Source organism: Mirounga angustirostris, unplaced genomic scaffold (genome assembly GCF_029215605.1).
Source record: "Mirounga angustirostris isolate CCGP_5_RB_7025 unplaced genomic scaffold, mMirAng1.0.hap1 SCAF_16, whole genome shotgun sequence".
Taxonomy (NCBI): domain Eukaryota; kingdom Metazoa; phylum Chordata; class Mammalia; order Carnivora; family Phocidae; genus Mirounga; species Mirounga angustirostris.
Genome location: NW_026991724.1, coordinates 47,504,248 through 47,523,321, shown reverse-complemented (window position 1 = coordinate 47,523,321; position 19,074 = coordinate 47,504,248). Strand labels below are relative to the sequence as shown.

The following is a 19,074-nucleotide window of genomic DNA, read 5'->3' as shown; positions in this document are numbered from 1 at the left end:
TTTGCAGCTCTGAGGTAAACTTTTATTTCTTTCTTGGCTGACAGGACTCTTCACACCCATGCTCCTCCCAGCACCTTTTCTCCTGCCCACGCAGGGGCAGCCTAGTCCAGAAGGTGCCGTGGCCATAGGGGTTGGGGGGTCACTTCACATTCCAGGCTGGAGGAGTGGGGGGCTTGGGGATACTGTCCCCCCCAAGAACCTCTGCCAGCAAGAGGCCATGACATCCCCAACCCCCGATCCCGCAGCCTGGTGGGAGGTGGCAATGGCTCCTTCCAGCTCTCCCCGTCTGAGAGGAGCACAACCGGACAGGGCAAGCCACCGGGCCCCAGTGCCAGTGATGGTGGCTCCCGACACCGGCCCCTGCCCAGGTCACAGCCCCAGCCCCCATCACAGGCCAGCAGAGGTCTCTCCTCCCTGGTCCTCAGCGTCAGACGGAGCTCTCCACACCAGGCAGGCTGGAGGCAAAGCCGGAAGCAGCGGTGGTGGCAGCGAAGGAGCAGGCACCGAGACTGGCAGGGGGCTGGGCCAGCAGCACAGGGCCAAAGGCTCTCCCCAAGACAGGGCAGGCTGTCTGTCCATGCAGCTCTGGGGCTGGCCACTAGGTGGGCGTAGTCGGCTGTGACACAGGTACTTGGACACCTTTCTGTCCGGACGCTAGGGGGGAGGCGAGAGGAGACAGGGGGTCACCAGGGAAGGGACGCAGAGGCCAAGAAGAATGTGGGAAGATGGAGGAGAGGCCCGCATGCTGGGGGTGCCCGAGAGAGGGCTGCCTAGGGAAAATGGGCAGAGAGGAGAAAAAAAGAGCTGCAAACTTTAGGAAGAGACTGACGAGGTGGCTAAGGGGACTTGAGGCCTTGTGAGGTACATGGAACAGGAAGGGCTTGAGGGACGGGATGCCACTGGGGAAGCAGGTACCTAGTTGATACTTGTCTTTGGCTGCTGCCCGCTCCTTAGCATCAAAATACCAGACGGTGATGGCGTACCTGGGGACCAGAGCAGCCCCGAAGGGCAGTGAGCATGACTCTCCTTCAATCCCAGCCACCACATCCACAATGACACTGCAGTCCACCCTTCTGGGCCTGGTTCTGTTCCACCTGGGCCCGTCAGTGCTTCACTTCCTAGCCACTCCTGGGGTCTGACAGGACTTCGTCGGCACAGAGCGGGACGCCTGAGCACACCCCCACAAGTATCGATCATACCTGGTGGCATAGGCTGGTTTCACCTCGTGGGGGTTCCGCCGATCAGACCAGAAAATGAGCAACCGATCAAAGAGGGGCTCAATGTTGGCAACCACAGGCCGGCCCTCAGGGAAGATCTGCAGCAGGCCGCCATGCACCTAGGGGCAGGCCAGAGGATGAGGCAGGAGGCTGGCGGGTCCAGCCTGGAGCCTCTGCCTTGCACCGCCCTGGGCTCTGGATGTGGCAACCGCACACATCCCCCCCTCCCACCACTCAGGCTCTCAGAGTGAGTGACAGCCCAGAGTCTGCGTCACCATGGAGCCAGGCAGGAAGCTACTAAAGACAGGAAATGGGAAAGGGTGGTGCTGCCACCACCCGGTCAGCTGGAGACAAGGAGGTGCCATTTCCCAGGAAGAGCCAGCCAGCAGGCCGACACTGCACTGCCCCGCCGTGGAGAATGCCAGAAGCTGAGCTGGGAGCGCAAAATGGAGTTGATGCAGCCGCCTCACCCTCACTCCCGCCCCCACCCTGACCCCCCAAGCCCTACCTTGACATCCCAGTTCTGATTCAGGTAATAGATGCAGGTGATGCAGCGCCCATCGCCATGGGGATTGTCGACATGCCTCACGTACCCCAGCCCGTTGCCTGGGTAACACGCCACCATGGCCTGGCAGAAACAGATGGGAGTGGGCTTACGGGGCGAGGAAGAGATACTCGGGGAAGCAACCGTTACCTCCTCTTTCTCACCCTTCCCGGCCCCTCGTCTCTCCCCAGACTCTTCCCAAGGGCTCCAGCCCCCAGACTTACTTCTTGGTCAGCCAAGCCACAGCTCTTGGGCCTCCAGAGCCCACTCCCCACACACACGTGCCCAAAGCCGGGCACCCAGACGGGGCTCGATGAGTAACTGAGGATCTTGTTTTTTAAAGATAACCTGACCCTACCCCCCACCAGACCTTTCAGAATAAAACCAATTTACATGTTTTCTGGTATGGAGGGATGTGGCCTCACAGCCCTGCACCAGGGGTTCCTGACCTTGGCTTCAGCATGGAATCACCTGGGATGCTGATGCCCAGGCCCATCTCAGAGGTTCGGAAATACTTGGTCTAAGGTGGAGCCTGGAATATTGAAAGGTTCCCCAAATAATTCTAATGTACAGCAATCTTGAGAACTGCTGCCCTTGACTACAAAGAATCTGCACTAAATAAATGTATTTCCTACACATATAAACAAGTACCAAAACCCTGAGTGTGACCAGAACCTGAGCTCTAACCCCCACTCCAAGGATAAACTGCTGGGTAGCCCCTGACAATTCCATCACAGCCTTATCCGTTAAACAGACTAATAAACACCTCCTTTGTTTACAGACCTGGACATTCCTGACCCCCACAGACCCTGGCTTGTGTGTGTACAGGTCTAGCCACAGGGTTCTGACCTCTCCCAGGTGGCTGCCATCCCGAGGCCTCGGCCCCAGCTGCTCCGGCCTGTTTCCCATCAGGGAGCTGACAGAAAAGCGGATGTGGAGCGAGGGAAAGGGCCCCAGCGTTCCTTCAGACCGAACTCCCAGGTTCAAGGCCCAGTGCTGCCACACCAGCTGTAATATCAGGCGGGACACTTCGTTTCCTGTCTCAGGTTCCTCATCCGTGAAATGGAGCTGATAAACTACTTCACGGGCAGTTGTGGGAATCGAGTCAGACAAATGTTCGGGAAAGCACCAAGCAGAGTGCCTGCCACGTGATGGAAAGCCAAAGCACAGGCTGAAATGACATTAAAAAAAAAAAAAAGTCCCTGTCCTACCCTTTGCCCAAAGCCACTTGGGAGGGCTGCATAAGGCTAACGGAGTACTGGTGTGCAGACCCTCCAGCTCCTTGGACCATCTGTCTTGACACCCTGAGCCATGCTCATTCCGGACCAGAGACCGCCGCCGGCTGCTCCCCACTCGCGCTCAGCTACGCCTGTGGGCCACAGCCCCGAGAAACAGCCCTAGGATAAACATTCCTGATCAAAAAGATGGCCAGGAGGCTGGCCTAGCACTCCCGGGGAGCCCAGGTCAACTCAATCCTCAGCCTTCTTCCAACACGTTACTCCCGGGGCTCACCCGGCACGAGCAGTCCACAGCCCTGCACTAAACGTGCGCGTACCCGAAGACCACAGCATGCGCCCTGGGATGGAGGCCAGGAGGGCTGCAGCCGGTTGAGACCACCCAGCAGTGGAGAGCCAGGCTTCTCTCTGGCGGCACCGGGGCAAGACCTTGGCCCCCACATCCCCGGGGTTCAGGACAATCTCTGCGCTGCTCACTCCCTGCAAATGGGTCAGTGCTCTGAGCAACCACTTCACTGGGAGAAAAGAACGTGGCTAAGCCCAGGTGGCCTGCAATCAGTGAATCACTGATGAAGGACCGGCAAGCCCTCCCCAGATAGAATCCAAGCAAAGATTTTGCTGGTTCTGCACAAGGATGGGGTGGGGAGAGGGGTCCAGGGCTGCAGCCTCTTCCCCACAATCCATCTCCACACAGCAGCCAGAAACCCTTTCCTCCAGCTCATCACTCAAATCCCTCAAGACCCCCATCACATGCCGAGAAAATGCAAAACATCAATTTCCTATTTTCACAGCCTCAGCCTCCAAGGCCACCAATATCAACTACTGCCTTCACTCTGCTCCAGCCCCTCAGGCCTCCTAACTGCTCTCTGACCAGGCCAAGCTCATCCACAGAGCCTCTGCCCCTGCCTGGAACACACTTCCCCTGGTGTTCCTTGTTATTCACATCTCAGATCAAAGGGCACCTGAATACTCCGGCTGAAGGCTGATTTTCCATCCACCCCTCTAGATGTGAGATCAGTCCAGGTACTTGTTTACCTAGTACTGGCCCAACGGGCAGTCCCGGGGAAGCCCCTGGGGCCAGGCGTGTGTCCCTAGAGCCCAGGCAGTAGCTGCTTACAGAAAGCACTCCTCTGGGTCTCAGGGACTCCACTGCATCCTGCCCTGCACACCCTCACACAGGGTCTCCCACCATGCAGGCAGGGGCAGCACCTGTATTCTGGAGTGGAAGGGGAGTTGTGCATGAAGCCTAGGCACAGAAAGAGGCCCTTTAAACTTCCACCAATCCCCCCCCATACACACCTTGGTGGAGGGGGGGCATCCTCTGGCCCCAGAGAAGTACCTACTTCCTGCCCCCACAAGGGAAAGGGACAACAAGCAGAAGGACATGAAAGCCTGCTCCTCACCCTCCCATCTCAGGGAAGGGGCAGCTAGTATCAGAGCCAGGAGACTAAAGAATTAAAGGCTATTGTGACAATGTGCCAAAAGCCCCAACACCCACACCCACACCCACACCACACACACACACACACACACACACACGTCAGAAACTGGGGACTGAGCCAATGATAGCAGGCCCCACCTCCACGCTGCTCTTAAAGGGGCAACCAAGCCAGCCAGGCCCTCCCTGTGGTCCCCTATGGTTGTCCTTGATGCCAGTGGGAGTCAACTCTCTCCCACCTGCAGGTCAGCTGAGCAGAGGGATTAGAGACAGCTGGGAGAATAGAACATAGGAGCTCCATTCAGGAACGACCAACAGGCAGGTTGTTGCGGGCCCTAGCCACACTGGTGATCTGTGCCCCCCCACCGTGGAACCCCACACTCTTATTTCAGAGCCTGGGGAGGGAGTCCAGAGGTTGCACGTTGTAGGTGGGGAAGCCTGGAGTGGGCATCTCACCGGAGTGGGCATCTCACCGGAGCGGGGGGGTGGGGTGGGGGGAGTGTGAGAGGAACTCCAGTGACTGGGTCGGCTCCCCCCGCCCTGCTCAGTCTAGCCAGGTTTGTTCTTATCCTCCCAGGACAAGAGAACTCACCCGGAGCTAAAATAGTCCCAACGCCCCCGCAGCCCCCAATCTTAGCTGGGGCCCTAGCCCCAACCACATCCAAGGCACCAAAGGGGAAAGATCTGCTCACTCTACTTTGCCCTCCCCTCCTAAAACTGCCAAAGACTAGCTGGGGACTTAGCTGATTTTCCTATCCTGTGGATAAGCAAACTGAGGCTGAGGAAAGTGTGCTGCCCTGGGCATTCAGTTCTCACGGTCTCCCCTCAAACTCCCTCCTGCGAGGATGGGTGACCTAGGGTGAAGATGCTGAGCACCTTGTGGCCAGGAGACTCATCTCTCATCTCTCCTGCCTGCACAGGAGCAGAGCCCAGGGAAGGGCCTCCTCTGGCTCTCCAGCTATCAAGTAACGGGAGGGAGGGGGAAGTAGGACAAGTCCGAGCTGGGTGGAGAGGATGCTGGCCTCGGCCCGAGGGAGCCTGGGTCCCTGAGCCAGCTCCAGCTGGAGACAGAAGCTGCACAGAGGCAGAACCCAAGATGGGATCAGAGGGAGGAGGGAGGAGACATTAGGAGCACGGCCTCATGCCCGCAGGGAAGCAAACAGCCCTGCCATCAGCCAGGCGTCACTGGCGTGCAGTAGGCACTCCCTACGGGGCCTTGGCCAAATGACACTAGGCTTGGACTCAAAGCCAGAGCTCTCTCACCCCTCTATGAAGAAAATTATTGTGTCAGAAAGCCAGAAAGGCCCAAAAGACCACTGTCTTGTGCAGAGCTCCTGACCCTAGGTTCTCAAATGGGCAGCTGGAGGCTCAGGAGGCGCTGATGACTGCCCATGAGCTAGACAAATGAGCATTTTTCTTAAAAGAGGGTCTGTGGCTTCAGCGTTCTCAAAAAAGCCCAGGTTCCAAAAAAAAAAAAAAAATTAATATATATATACATAAACTACTGTAGAACAAGAAAACGGTACCAAGACAAGACACAGAAGAGAGAATCAAGGGAACAGATCAGAACGGACAAGAATACAGTGATGGACAGAAAGGATACAGGACAGGCATTAGCATGGGGAAGCACAATGAAGATGAAGGATAGGATCCCCCTCCCGCAAGGCCAGCACCCAGGCACCCAGGAAGCTGTCCCGGCCCCACATGCCACAGTGTGGCACAGGGGGTACAACGCAGTCCAGCGCCAAGCACAGCGGGCAGCACCTCCTCGCTCAGCCTGGCACGGGCCTCACCACTGCCACCCTCCCCACTCTGCCTTCTGGTTCTCCTGCCTGGGAGACAGAAGGGACAGACCAGAGGACAGGCCAGAGGCAGGCGACTGAAACGACAGACGAGACAGGGATGGATGAAAAGAGAGGCGAATGGGGAAAGAGAAAGTGCACAGACCCCCAAAGTCCCCACAGGGAGGGAGAGCCCCAATCAAACTCCAGCACCAACACTCACTCCACTGGAGCTGCCCAAGTCCTTTAGTAACCCCACAAGCCTATCTCCAAGGGCGCCGATACTCAGAACACCAGGTGCCCACCAAGCAGGTGCTGGGGGCCCCCTCCACACAAGGCCCTCACAGCCTTACCTTGGTGCGCCCGTTGATGACGTAGCCACCCAGGCGCCCAGCGCAGTGGCGGATCACAGCGTCCACGTGGGCCATGAGGACCCCGATGCTTCGGCAGCCCGGCTCATGGCCTTCCACCCAGGCAATCTGGTCCCCGCGAATGCTGCGCGGCGGGATAGCCCGCTGGCTCACCAGCTGCCCGTCACGCAGGCGCCCGCTCCGCTTCAGGGCCTCCACCTCGGCCAGCACGCAGCCACCCAGCGCCGCCCCCAGGAAGCTGTCCTTGACACAGATGCCGTAGTACCGCATGCAGGGCACGATATAGTCCAGGGCCAGGCGCTCAGGCGCGGCGGGCAGCACCTCCTCCCTCGGCCCCGCACTGGCCTCGCCATTGCCACTGCTGCAGCCCATGCTGCCCTCCCCTTCAGCCTCTGCCTCCTGGTTCTCCTGCCTGGCCCAGGACCGCTTGCTGGGTGCTGGGGCGTCCCCACCATCCTCTGCCCACTTCCGTTTGGGGGCCTCAGGCCGGGCGCCCTGGGCCGCCAGTCGCTGGCACCCCTTGGTGACCAGTGCTGCAGCGCCCTCACTCTGCAGTGGGCGCAGCTCACCACCATCCTGCCCGCCGAAGCCCTCCCGAAGGGGGCTGGCTATCGTGGAGGTGGCTGTGGCCCTGGGGGTCCCACTCCCCGCCGAGGCCTCACCAGGCGCTCCCGGGCGGTGGTAGGAGGGTAGCAGGGGACAGGGCAGGTAACTCTCCACCCCCATCCTGGCCCGACCAGGCTCCAAGGGCTCCGACACAGAACCCGGCAACTGAGGAAGAGCCTGACTCAGGGGCTGCGGCTGGCACGGGCTGTCCATGGCAGCAGCGTCTTCATCCCCCGGGCATGGAGGGCACGGCCCGGGCCCATGGTGCCACCCTCCTCCGCCTCCGCCTCCTCCACTTGATGCAGCCGGGGGCCGGGGCGGCTGAGCCTGGCGTAGGGCAGGGTGAGGCAGGGCAGGCAGCAGAGGCTCTTCTCACGCCCTGGGGGTGCTCGCTGGTCCCCAAGTCCTCTGCCGCCCCTAGGGGCTTGGGAAAGGACCCGTCAGGGTGGCTGAAGGGGGAGAGAGGAAAAAAAGGAATGTGAGAAGAGCTAGAGGCACTCGGAGTGGGGTAGAGGTGAGGGGTGGCAGGGGCAGTGAGGAAGTCAGATTTGGCTACACGGTCCCCCCAAATCTGAGGTCACACTGGGGAGAAGACCATGGGAATTTGGGGAGGGGGACAAGGAGAGAGGAGGCAGTGAGGGAGGCAGCCGGAGGAGCGAGGCTGGGGAGATGACCCAAAGACACAGGACTGCGGTGGGGGCTGTGGGAGAGCATCCTCAGACACAGCAAACAGAAAGGACGGAGAGGACCTCAAGTAGAAAAGGAATGCTAGAGCAGTGGGGAGCGGGAGATCTGCCTGGGGATTCCAGAGACACACGGCTGGAACGGGGTGCTCCACAGAGCAAACCGGGGAGCCCAGAGACAAAGAGAATGGGGGGCCCAGAGACGGAAAAGCCGACCGGGAAGAAGCTGGGAGGGCGGGCCTGAGACAGCCGGACAGAACGGGGCGGAGGGGTCAACCTAAGCCCAACGGGAGGAAGCCCGCCGGCGGCTGACACACACCCAGACGGAAGGGAGGGCCTAAGACAGACAGACAGACGGAAGGCAGCCGCGGGAGGAGGGTCCACGGCAACGGGGGAAAGGGCGGGGGAGGGCGCACGCACTCGGGGACAGGACGGGAGAAGGCGGCTCCTCCCAAGCCCCTTCGGCGCGGGCCTCCCCGCTCGGGGCGCTGTAGGCGACGGAAGCCGGGCCTAGGGACCGCTCGGACCACGAACCCCCTCCCTCTCCCCACCCGCCGGCGCGCGCTCCCCCACCCCAACCCCCCAACGGCCGGCACTCAACGTGCCCGGCGCGTTCCCTCCCCCACGCCCTACCCCCACCCTTCCCTCCCCGGGGTCGCCGCGCTCCGCCACGCCGGGCCGGCGCGCGCCCCCACACCCCGCCCGGCTTGCGCCGGCGCCCGAGCTCGAGCGCCTTCTTCGCCCCGTTCTCTTCCCTCCCCGAGCTCTCCTCACCGAGCTTTTTCCTCCGGCCCCGGCGCCGTCGTTTGTGCCAGCCGCCCAGCGCCGCACAGCGCGCCATACCCCGCCCCCACCTCCCGCGACGCTCCGCCCCCGCCTCGCCCGGTGGGCACGTGACCGCGCCCCCGGAGGAGACGGTGCGTGCGCAGGCGCGAGCCGCGCGGGGCGGAGCAAGGAAGTTCAGAACACCCCCCCCCCCCGCAAGATAGGGGAAATGGGTCGGCCGCCAACAGGAGGCTCATTTGCATACTGCACTCCGCCCCTTATGGGAGAAAGGCTGTTAGAAAGGGCAGGATCGGGGAAGGGCGGGGGGAGTTCCGCGGTTAGGCCAAGCAGCGTGGGAGTGGCATACAAATACGTCTATTTGCATAGGCCGGCCCACCCCTCAGAGTCCCGACCGCCGGAGAATGACGCTCAGCGGGGCGGGAGAGTGGCATGCAAATGATGTTATTTACATGGACAGCCCCTCCTTCTCGCAGCCCCAAAATAGGGCTGCGATAGAGAAATGTCTGCGCAGTTAGTTGAGAAATGTATGTAAATGCGCACATTAGTTAAGTAATTTACTTAAGTACTTTCTGTAACGGAGGGAAAAAAGTGCGGAACATCCCTGAGAGAGGAAGATTAGACTGGAAGGGATGCCACAGTATGACCCGCTCCAACCTGCCCTTCCGGGACAATTGTGGGAACCCGAATAAAGCAACCTAGGAAAGCTACGCAGAGTACGCAGAGAAGACATTTGTCTAACAGCCTCGGGTCTAAGAACAGTTTGGGCGACCCAGCCTGGAAGGACTATGCAGATGAGGTCATTTAAATGCCCCGCCCCCTCCACCACCGCCAGGGCGGCGGCGGCGGCGGAGGGGGTTGTGGGGGCTCAGGCCTACCCTGGGGGTGGGCTACTGCTGACTTGGGTATGGCAGAGAAGTGGGAGTGTCCTGAGGGGGCTGCACCTGTCCCTGGCAGAGCACTTGCGAGTTTCGTCAGTTCACCACGACACAAAAGAGATACACACCGGTCTCAAGTATGCACAAGTCAGGGTTGCACAAAGGCCCACAAGGTCCTCAGGGGCATACTCAGGGTTCATGGTCACACGCAGCTGTATCAGGGGTGCCAAATTCACACAAGACACACACAGACCTCAGGGGCATAAACGCACAGTCACACACGCAACAATCAGACACTGCCTGGGACCTTCAAGCATCAAGGATGCATGGAGATCACCTATAGGCCTGAATTTTCATTCCCTGGACTTGGTCCCAAACAACACCAGCCTCATGGGTACAATCACCAAGGACACAAAGTAGTCACGAGCAACAGCGTCACACACACCAGGACATATTCCTACAGATGCTGTCATACACACCGTCACAAGCACAGGACATCAGTGCTACACAGGTGGGCCCCCAGCATGCCTTGTCACAACACGGTGCGGTTACAGACTCCCTCCACAACACCACCTGAGTCATGGTGTCCCCCCACACCACAGCCAATCCAGAAACATGACCCCCACACACCATGACACGTGGTTCTTCTTCCATCAGGGACCTCTTCTGTCTCCCCTCCCTCCCAATCCCCCCAAAATAACAGAGGCCAAGACACAGGTGTAAACAATGCTTTATGGGGGTGGAGTGGGGACTGGACAGGCCTCCAGGCAATAAATAACACGTACTCGCAATGGCGGGGAGCTGGGGCCAAATGCCCTGGTCTCAGGCTTTGGGAACTCTTTGAGTATGGTTAGGGGTTCCGGGGGGACAGAGGTTAGCCAAGACAGAGGAAGCAGCAGCAGGTACGGATTCCCCCTTCCCCCGTGGCTCAGTCTTGCCCCTCAGCCAGGCCCCACCAGGCCAGGGAAGGGGGACAGGTGGCGGGGCAGCTTCTCTGGGGCTAGGACAGGTGAGGGGCTCGGCCTCCCAGGGCCTGGGTCTGGGCCCCAGCCAGAAGGGCAGGGCTGGTCCTGGAGAACGGGTGAGCTGAAAGAAAAGTGTGTGGTGAACTAAAGGGACCCTGGGTCTGCCTGGCTGGTGTCTCTGTCCCTTTTCTGGGTATCTTCCTGCCCTCCTATCTGTGTCTGTCTGTCCATACCTTTCTCTTTCTTCCAGAGTTTCTACATTGTCTGATTTTCTGTTTCTCGTCTGCAGGTAATTTGGGGCTGTCTCTGAGGGCCTTGCATCTCCCTGTTTGTCTCAGAGAGCTGATCCCTTAAGTCTGCAGAGGGATATCTTAGTATCTAAATTTCACGTCCCCACCTTGGTATCTCTGTGTCCCTCTATGCTCCTGGATTGCCCTGGCTCATTCCAGTGTTTTCCAAACTGAGGCAACACCTTCAGTTAGTGGTTGTTGCTTCAGCTACATATAGCATTACCTGGGAGCTTCTAGAAATCCGGAAATCACTTCAGAATCTCTGGGGTGAGGCCCAGGCATCAGACTCTTTTAAAGCTCTCCAGGTGATTTCAATGTGCAGCACTGCATTAGCGGGTTGGGAAATCAGTTGGGAAAATTGCCTTGGGCAATTTTTCAATGAAATAGAATAAAATAGAAAATATCAGAGGGGCAGCATATGTAATAAGAGTATTGGTCCAGGGGCACTTGGGTGGCTCAGTTGTTACGTGTCTGCCTTCAGCTCAGGTCATGATCCCAGGGTCCTGGGATCGAGCCCCGCATCGGAGTCCCTGCTCGGCAGGAGGCGTGTTTCTCCCTCTCCCACTCCCCCTGCTTGTGTTCCCTCTCTCACTGTGTCTCTCTCTGTCAAATAAATAAATAAAATAAAATAAAACTAAATTAAATTAAAAAGAGTATTGGTCCATAGGGACAGCAAGCAGACTGGTGGGTGTCAGAGGCTGGCGAGGGGGGCAGGGAATGGGGAGTGACTGCTTAATGAGTATGGGGTTTCCTTAGGGCAACGAAAATGTTTTGGAACATTTTCATGGCTAATGTACGCCATATGAATTTCACCTCAATAAAAAAAACAACAAAAACATAATATTAGTGCTAGGAAAATATGTTTCAGCTTTATGTGTGTGTAACTGTATCAGATTGAGACATATAAAATGTATTTTCTCCTGCAGAGTGCAGTCAACAACGTTTGAAAAAGCGCTCTTACTCCATTTGATTCACTGAGGGCAAACTCTGAAATGGATGCTATACTAAAGCCCTCAGGTGACGAATACATACCCATCCATTTCTACACAGCCCAGACTCTTTAAAATGGATAGTCAAAAGAAAAATAACAAACAGCCCTCATTTATCAAGTCTTAAAGTGTCAGGCCCTGTGCTAAGGACTTTACATGTATTGATGTAATTAATCTTCTCAACACCCAGAGGAGGTAGGTACTATTATTTTACAGGTGAGGAAACCAAGAACCCAGAGTGATTAAATAATTTGCCCAGAGTCACGCAGATAGGAAATGACAGAATCAGAGTTGAAACCCAGGCAGCCCGGCTCTGGAATCTCTGACCTGTCACCTCCTTCCCTTCTCAGATGGGGAAGACAAACGCAGCACTGATCAAGGGTTCAGAGCTGAATGCTTTAAAAAGTAGGGGGCAGCTGTGAAACCACCCGGCTAGAGGTAGGGACCCCATGTGGGAAGCTAATAAAGGTATCCTGCAGGAAGAATCATTTGGCAAAGATCAGATAATGAGGGGCAGTTGGCAGAAGAAAGGAGGTTGGAGGACAGGCACGTCCACTGAGGCACGGCAGATGCAGAGGCATGAAGGAAACAGGGCTGCCCAAAACACTCACCCTTGACTCCTCTCTCTCAAATGCCATATCCATTCATCAGGAAATCATGTTGGCTCTGCCTTCAAAGTATATCCAAGGTCTGAGCACTTTTCCCCACAGCCACCCTGGAGCCGCCAATGGCTAGAAGCAGGGGAGGGGGGCAGGGGCGTGAAGCACAGGGGAGAATTGGCAAGACATACACGCTCTCAAAGAGGTGGGGATGGGACCTCATCCTGTAGGACCTTGCAAGCCCAGCAAGGAGTGTGGACCAAGCATAGGGGAAGCAAGGCCTCCTGGAGGAGAGGGAGGAGGGAAGAGAGGGAAGGAACAGTGTTCCTGGCAGAGGGAACAGCATGAACAAAGACCCAGAGAAATGGGAAGAACTCCAGGGTGCCTGCAGCGGCCTGAGTGGTGGGGAGAGGTGTGAGTTGAGGCAGGTGAGGCTAACAAGGGCAAACACCAGGCTAGGAGCTTCGGCTCTGTCCCATGGACCCTGGGAGCCATGGGTGGTTTTAAACGGGGGAAGGACAGGATCAGATGTGTGCTTTAGAAAGACCCAGTGGCTACATCAAGAGGGGACAAGACTGGAGACAGAGACCAGGGAGGATACAAACCTAGCCACGTCTCAGTCCCTCTTCTGCCCGCCACCACCCTTCCATCCTGTCCACCACTGTCTCTCAGCCTGACTCTGCAGTAGTCTCTCACTGGTCTCTCAGCAACCACTCCTGCCCACCCCCTCCTCTCCTCTGTATGCAGCCAGAGGGATCCTGGGAACACCTGAATCAGGTCCTGTCCCTTCTCTGCTCAGAGCCCTCCCATGGCTCCCATCCAACCCACGGTATAACCCAGAACCTCCTATGGACAACAAGGCCCTATCCGATCTGCTTCCCCCCACCCCTGACCTCAACTCCTTCTCACCTCCCCCGCCTCCCAATGCACACACATACTCCACTCTAGCCACATTGGCCTCCATGGACTTCCTCATCCAGGCCAGGCATGCCCCTACCTCAGGGCCTTTGCATTGGCTGTTCTCTCTGCCTAGAACACTCATCCCCCAGGGACCCATATGATACCCCCCCCATTCCCTTCCTTAAGGTCTTTGCTCAACTGTCACCTTTTCAGTGAGGGTTTCCCTCAACATCGAAAATCTCCACTCCTCACCTCCCTACCCCCCGCTTTCCCTTTATTTTTCTCCATGGCTCTTATCTTCTTAACTACCACGTCATTTTCTCATGTGTCTTGTTTATTGCCTGTCTCCTCCCAAGAGCATGTTGGCTCCACGAGGGCAGGGACTGTTTGGCCCACTGCTTGAACAGGACCTGGCACACAGCGGACACTCGATAGATATTTGCTGAATTATGAACAGCTGGGTCAGAGATCCAGGGCCGTGAGCTGGTGGCAAGATGGAAAGGACATCCCCGAGGCCAGGACGATGGCTCCTTTCACTCGACTCTCTTTGCATCTTTCTCACTCTTTTCTCTCATCGCCTCTCCTTTTCTATGTCTCTGTCTCTGCTCCGTAGTCCCCCTTGCCAGGACCCCACCCCTGCCGTCCCCGGGCCCCAAGCTCCCACCTGGCTCTGCACACACGTCTCAGCAGCCACAGGGCTGAGGGGCCACGGCCTGGGCACTCCGAGGCTGCCGCAGCTGGCGGAGGGAGGCGTCCCCGTACTGAATGCCTGAGCCCATCCTCTCAGGGTCGAGCTCGCCTGGGGGCAGGGGGCGGCAGGGGAGAGGTCAGGACTGGTCCCCTGGGGACCTCTGGGCCCTGCCTTCCGCTCCCGCTCCCACTCTGGGCAGTCAGGGGCCTCACCTGAGTCGATCTTGTTCAGGATGGTGCGGGCACACTTCAGGAAAGCCTCTTCCACGTTCTCACCCGTGAGGGCGCTAGTCTCCAGGAACATCAGCTCTGGGGGCAAGGCCTCGGTCAGTCCCCACCCGCCCCTTGACTCTGACCTGCCACCTCTCATTCTGCTCCTCAAGCCTTCCACCTCTGCCCTCACTCCAGGCCCTCGCCCAGGCTGCTGCCCTGCCACGGAGGGTCCCCCTCCCCAGGCGGTTCCCGCCTACACACCTCCTCCTCCAGAAAGTTCTCCCTGACCTGCCTGCACAGATCAGGTGCCCTCCCCGCCCCCTGGGCTTCCACAGCCCCCTGTGCTTCCCCTATCCCAGCCCTGACCTCTCGGGGCTGTCACTATTTGGAAAGGGTCCCTTCCCCACCCACTGGACTGTGAGCCCACGAGAGCTGGGCCCAGGGTGTCTTTAATGCTATGTCCCCAGCACCATCAAGGACAGGCCCAGGCCCACCACAGTCCACCCTTCAGCCACATGACAAGGCCTCACAGAAAGTAAGAGGCAGGACTCAAGCCCACATCTTTCGGATTGGCAAAACATCCTCCAAATCTGGAGGTTACCAACTGGTGGGACACGGACAAACCCTAAGCTAGTAGGTGTTTGGCCAACACGAAGTTTCCAAATGAGTTTATACTCACACACCTTTTGATGTGGCTGTCGGTCCTGTCCACGCCCCTAAGGCTAGTGCCTGCTAACTTGGGGTCTACCCTGTCCTATCTCCCTTATTCCCAAAATAGGCCTGTCCTCTCGGGCCATTGGAGTTTGCAACCTCCACATTACGCCAACAGCCTGCACTGGTGGAAAGCTTCTTAGCAGCCAACATTAATCAAGCATCCAGGCAGTCCAGAGGGCTCTCCAGTGCCCGACCCCCTTAACCAGCCCACGCTACGCGAGGCAGAAACATTGTGATTCCCACTTCCCTGACAAGGAAACGGGACCAGAATGGTCACACAGCTCACAGGTGGCAACACTCGAATTTGAACCCAGACCCTCAATCTCCACATTCCCCTGCTAGGCACAGCCACAGACAGCCCTGAGGCCCACGGGCCACAGTGAACAGCCCCCGCCCCTCTGCTGAGGCCCCTCCCCCACTGGCCCACCACAGGGTCCTCACCATTCTCCTGGGCAAAGCGGGAGGCCTCCAGGAAGGTGACCTCACGCTCAGGGTCCAGGTCTTTCTTGTTGCCACAGAGGATGACCACGATGTTGGGGCTAGCCAGTGTGCGGGCGTCCGTCAGCCAGGCAGCCAGTGAGTTGTACGTCTCCCGGCTATGGAGAAGGGAGAGAGGAGGGAGGGAGGCAGGCCCAGGATAGGGGCCCCGCCCAGGCCCTGCCCCACCCTCTCGGTGCACCCACCTGGTGATGTCATACACCAGCAGGGCTCCAGCCGCCCCTCGGTAGTAACTCCGTGTCACCGACCTGTGGGGCCAGGGGGACCCAGTCACCCCCGACTGCCCTGAGATTGCCCCCCTCTGCGGAGAGAGACTGGTGGTTCGGAGGCCCCCCCTTTACTGCTGGCCCATCCCCCCAAAAGCTGTCGGCGGTCTGGTCTCACAATTTCCTTCTCTGCTGGTCTCTCTGTCTCCCTCAATCTCTGTCTCCCTTAGCTGTCTGTCTGCCTCTGTCAGAGTCTCCCTGTCTTGGACTCTCTGTGTGTCCTTGTCTTTCTGTATCTCTTCATTGGTCTGCGTCTTTCTGTCTCTCTCTCTTACGTGTGTGTCTCTCTCATTCCCTAGGTCTGTCTATCTGTCGCTCTGGCTCTGGTTCTCTCATCCTCACTCTTGATTCCTCACGCATTCGCTCCTTCCTCATTTCCTGCCATCTCCCCTTTGCCCAGTCCTGGTCAAGTGCTCTGATGACATCTGCTTGTCCCTCTCCTGCCATGTCTCGGGGAGGCCCCGTTCCCAGGGTGGCCGACAGCCTGCATCTCTGTGTCACCTGTCTGTTCCTCCTCGAACTCAGGCAATCATTCCACAAGCATTCACTGAACACGTACTGCAAACCCAGCACATGCCACGTACCTTCGCCCTGTCTGTCTCGCTCACACAGCAGAGCAACACACCGATATTAACTTAGCAGCTACTATGTGCTGGCCCGGGCCCACACCTCTCCATGGACTCGACTTCCTCATGTCCCTCTTCTCGCTGTCTCTGTTTCTCAGACTCAGGGTTTCCACGCATCTACCACCTTGTCTGCAGCCATTTCCTGAAGACATACTGTGTGCTGAGCCCCACATGGTTCTCTCCCCTCCGCCACACACACCCATTTCTCCATCTCTCTGGCTCCGCCTGTCCCACCCTCCCGGTCTCTAGCTCTGACCTGTTTCTCTTTGTGTCTCTTTATCAACCTTCCCTTGCTCTTCTTCTCAGTCTCTGTCCTTCTTTGTCCCTTTCTGAGTGTATCTCTTTTCTAGTTTGCCTCTTTTTCAATCTCTCTCTTTCCACCTCTGTCGCCTGCCCCCATCCCAAACGCCTCTCCCCAGGCCCAAGTCTCCATCCCTCCACCCATATGGGTCGGTCTACTGCAGTCTTTCTAGGGTCCATGGGTCTCTCCCTTCATTATGCTTCTTTCTCGACCTCATTTTCCCTGGCTACCCCTGCTCTCTCTCCAGGACCCCTGCTCTCTCTGGCTATAGGCACCTGCACTCAGTCTCTGTCTCTCTCCCTCGGCCTTGCCTGCCCTCTCACTGTCCCTGTGCTCCTGTCAGATCTCCAAGTGACTGCACACGGCTCTGTGACTCCGTCTTCCTCTCTTTTTCTCTCCCCTCTCCTCTGCCCCTCTCCCTTGGGAGCCCGGCCCACCTACCGAAACCGCTCCTGGCCAGCTGTGTCCCAAATCTGGAGCTTCACAGTCTTCCCACCCACGTTGACCACCCGAGATCCAAACTCCACGCCGATTGTGTGGTTGGAGTCCTGTTTGACTGGGAGTGGGAGGGAGAGAAGAGGCAGTGCAGGGGCTCAGAAGATTCCCTGTCCTCCCAGGCCTCCTCAGCCTGTACAAAACCATTCTCGTTGCTGGGGTGACTGAGGATCAAGGAGGATCTAGCAAAGGCGAGGGCCAGGCAGCCAGCCCTGCCCCTGCCCCCGCCATGCCCACACCCACTGTTCAGTGCTCCCGGGACCACTCCCAGAAACTCACACTTATTCTCAATGAACTGATGAAGGAGACATGATTTGCCAGTTCCTGCACTGCCAATCACCAGGAATTTGAAGAGGAAGTCTGAGCAGATGGAGCCAAGATCAGGGAAACCCATATGGAGAGAATGATACAGGGCAAAACATGGAAACCAAGAGACCATCACAGTTACAAGGGGACAAACAGACACAGGCAGAAACAGAGCAACAGTAACAACAATAACAGACAATTCTTATACAGTGCTTACCACGTAACAGGCACAGTTCTAAAGTTCTTTACTACAGCAAGCTCACTTATTCCTCAGAAAAACTCTACGAGGGAGGTATACTAACAAGTATCCCCATCTTCCAGATGAGGAAACTGAGGCCAGAAAGGTTAACTGGCTTGCCCAAGATCCCATAGCTGGGCAGGGCTGGGATTCGAACCCAGGTCAGCTGGCTCCAGAGTTCAAAAGCTTAGCTCTTACCTTGTTAAAGCCTCTTGAGAGCCATCTTACCGAGGACTACAGCCTTGCCCTTGCCCCTCATGACTTCACCTCCCACCACCCTGGCCTTCAGTCTACTTCCTGAAAATTGCAAGCTGGTTCCCACCTCAGGGTCTTTACACTTGTTCCCTCGGCTTTTCTCTACTTGTTGAAGGAATGTAGCTCCTTCTTACTCTTAAACTACTGCTGCTTCTACCGCACCCTGCCCTCCCACCTCCTCTTCATCCATCCATCCAGATTTTCCAATTCTCGGTCCCTCCGTCCCTCCCTCTACCCAAGGTACTGCCCCTGTTTTTAAGTTTAAGCCCCACCCCTTGCCACCAGTCCCTCCCACCACCTAATTCAAGGACAACTCAACCCCAACCCCACTGCAGACCTCTCAAGCCAGAGCAGTCCCGGGGTCCCACAGCATCCCCTCAGGGTTCTCCCAGCCCACCATCCTCAAGCCCTGCCATTCACAGAGTCAGCCCCACCCCATCCACTCAGGCTCCGCCCCGACACATTAAGACTCACCCTTTCCCTCCAGGCCTGCGCAGGTCCATCAAGGCTGGCTGCCTCAAATCCCGCCCCAGATCTATTTAACCCACACACCAGACCCTCAGGCTCCGCCCAAATCGATGGAGCTCAGCCTCGGACCCACTAAACCCCTCCCAGCATCCACTAGGCCCTGCCCCATGCCAGACCCCGCCCCCTGGCACCTAAGGCCCCGCCCCACTCCCCAAAGGCCGCATCCTCCCTGGGCCCAGACCCCAGACCCCGACTTCGGCCCACCACCCTCACCGTAGGTCTCGGCCATGACTCGGTCGCGGCCGCTTGGGGCCGCAATATGGCGCCGCGGCCGCGCCTGCTCCTCGGCTGGCAGCCACTCCACTCCGGCTGCAGCCCCGGCTCCTTCCTACTCCCGGGGCCGGCGCCGCCACTTCCGCCTCCACCCCCCTACGGCGCGACCCGCTAGGGCTGCGGGATACCAGGCCACGCTTCCCCAAGACAGGGATTGGCGAGCTCGACGGCCAGGAGGCGGAACAGAAGGCGCGGATTGGCGGCGTGAGAGGGGACGGGTCAGAGGGGGAGGGACCAAGACGAGCGATTGGCGGAGCAGGTGGGAATGGACCGTACAGAGATGTTTAGCCGAGCTGAGAAACGGATTTGGTCAGGAGTACGGGTGAAGAGTCGAGACTCTGGATTGGGTAGGAGCGGACCTGGGGGCGGGGACATGGCTGCAAAGGGGGCAT

The 19,074-nt window shown here is 58.0% G+C and overlaps 2 protein-coding genes across 4 annotated transcripts; both read right to left on the bottom strand.

The window, feature by feature from the left end:
- On the bottom strand, window positions 1-7,405 carry EGLN2 (egl-9 family hypoxia inducible factor 2). Of its 2 annotated transcripts, none has more exons than XM_045891578.3 (5): window positions 6,569-7,405; window positions 1,726-1,845; window positions 1,200-1,336; window positions 916-983; window positions 1-654 (listed from the first exon to the last, which is right to left on the bottom strand). In XM_045891578.3, exons 1-5 carry the CDS (start codon window positions 7,403-7,405, stop codon window positions 599-601), a joined length of 1,218 nt encoding a protein of 405 aa, XP_045747534.1. In that variant the 3' UTR covers window positions 1-598. The 2 variants fall into 2 exon arrangements, with proteins under 2 accessions (XP_045747534.1, XP_064436846.1); XM_064580776.1 differs by having other exon boundaries at window positions 533-770.
- Window positions 7,406-7,503: 98 nt separating this feature from the next.
- On the bottom strand, window positions 7,504-18,787 carry RAB4B (RAB4B, member RAS oncogene family). 2 transcript variants are annotated; one of them, XM_064580788.1, is made up of 8 exons: window positions 18,623-18,787; window positions 17,362-17,442; window positions 17,029-17,143; window positions 15,580-15,642; window positions 15,338-15,492; window positions 14,183-14,278; window positions 13,944-14,078; window positions 7,504-7,641 (listed from the first exon to the last, which is right to left on the bottom strand). In XM_064580788.1, the coding sequence occupies exons 1-7, from the start codon at window positions 18,636-18,638 to the stop codon at window positions 13,963-13,965; spliced, it is 642 nt and encodes a 213-aa protein (XP_064436858.1). In that variant the 5' UTR covers window positions 18,639-18,787; the 3' UTR covers window positions 7,504-7,641; window positions 13,944-13,962. The 2 variants fall into 2 exon arrangements, with proteins under 2 accessions (XP_064436858.1, XP_045747533.1); XM_045891577.3 differs by lacking the exon at window positions 7,504-7,641 and adding an exon at window positions 10,251-10,622.
- Between the last annotated feature and the right edge of the window lie 287 nt (window positions 18,788-19,074).

Coding starts and splice junctions, on each gene's coding strand:
- RAB4B (XM_064580788.1), bottom strand. Junction 17,144..17,361: donor TCAGTTCATTGAGAATAAGT/GTGAGTTTCTGG, acceptor TCCCACTCCCAG/TCAAACAGGACTCCAACCAC. Junction 14,279..15,337: donor CCGCTTTGCCCAGGAGAATG/GTGAGGACCCTG, acceptor CCTTGCCCCCAG/AGCTGATGTTCCTGGAGACT.
- EGLN2 (XM_064580776.1), bottom strand. CDS start 7,405: ATGGACAGCCCGTGCCAGCCGCAGCCCCTGAGTCAGGCTCTTCCTCAG. Junction 1,337..1,725: donor ATCAGAACTGGGATGTCAAG/GTAGGGCTTGGG, acceptor GCCTGCCCCTAG/GTGCATGGCGGCCTGCTGCA. Junction 771..915: donor CAAAGACAAGTATCAACTAG/GTACCTGCTTCC, acceptor CATTTTCCCTAG/GCAGCCCTCTCTCGGGCACC.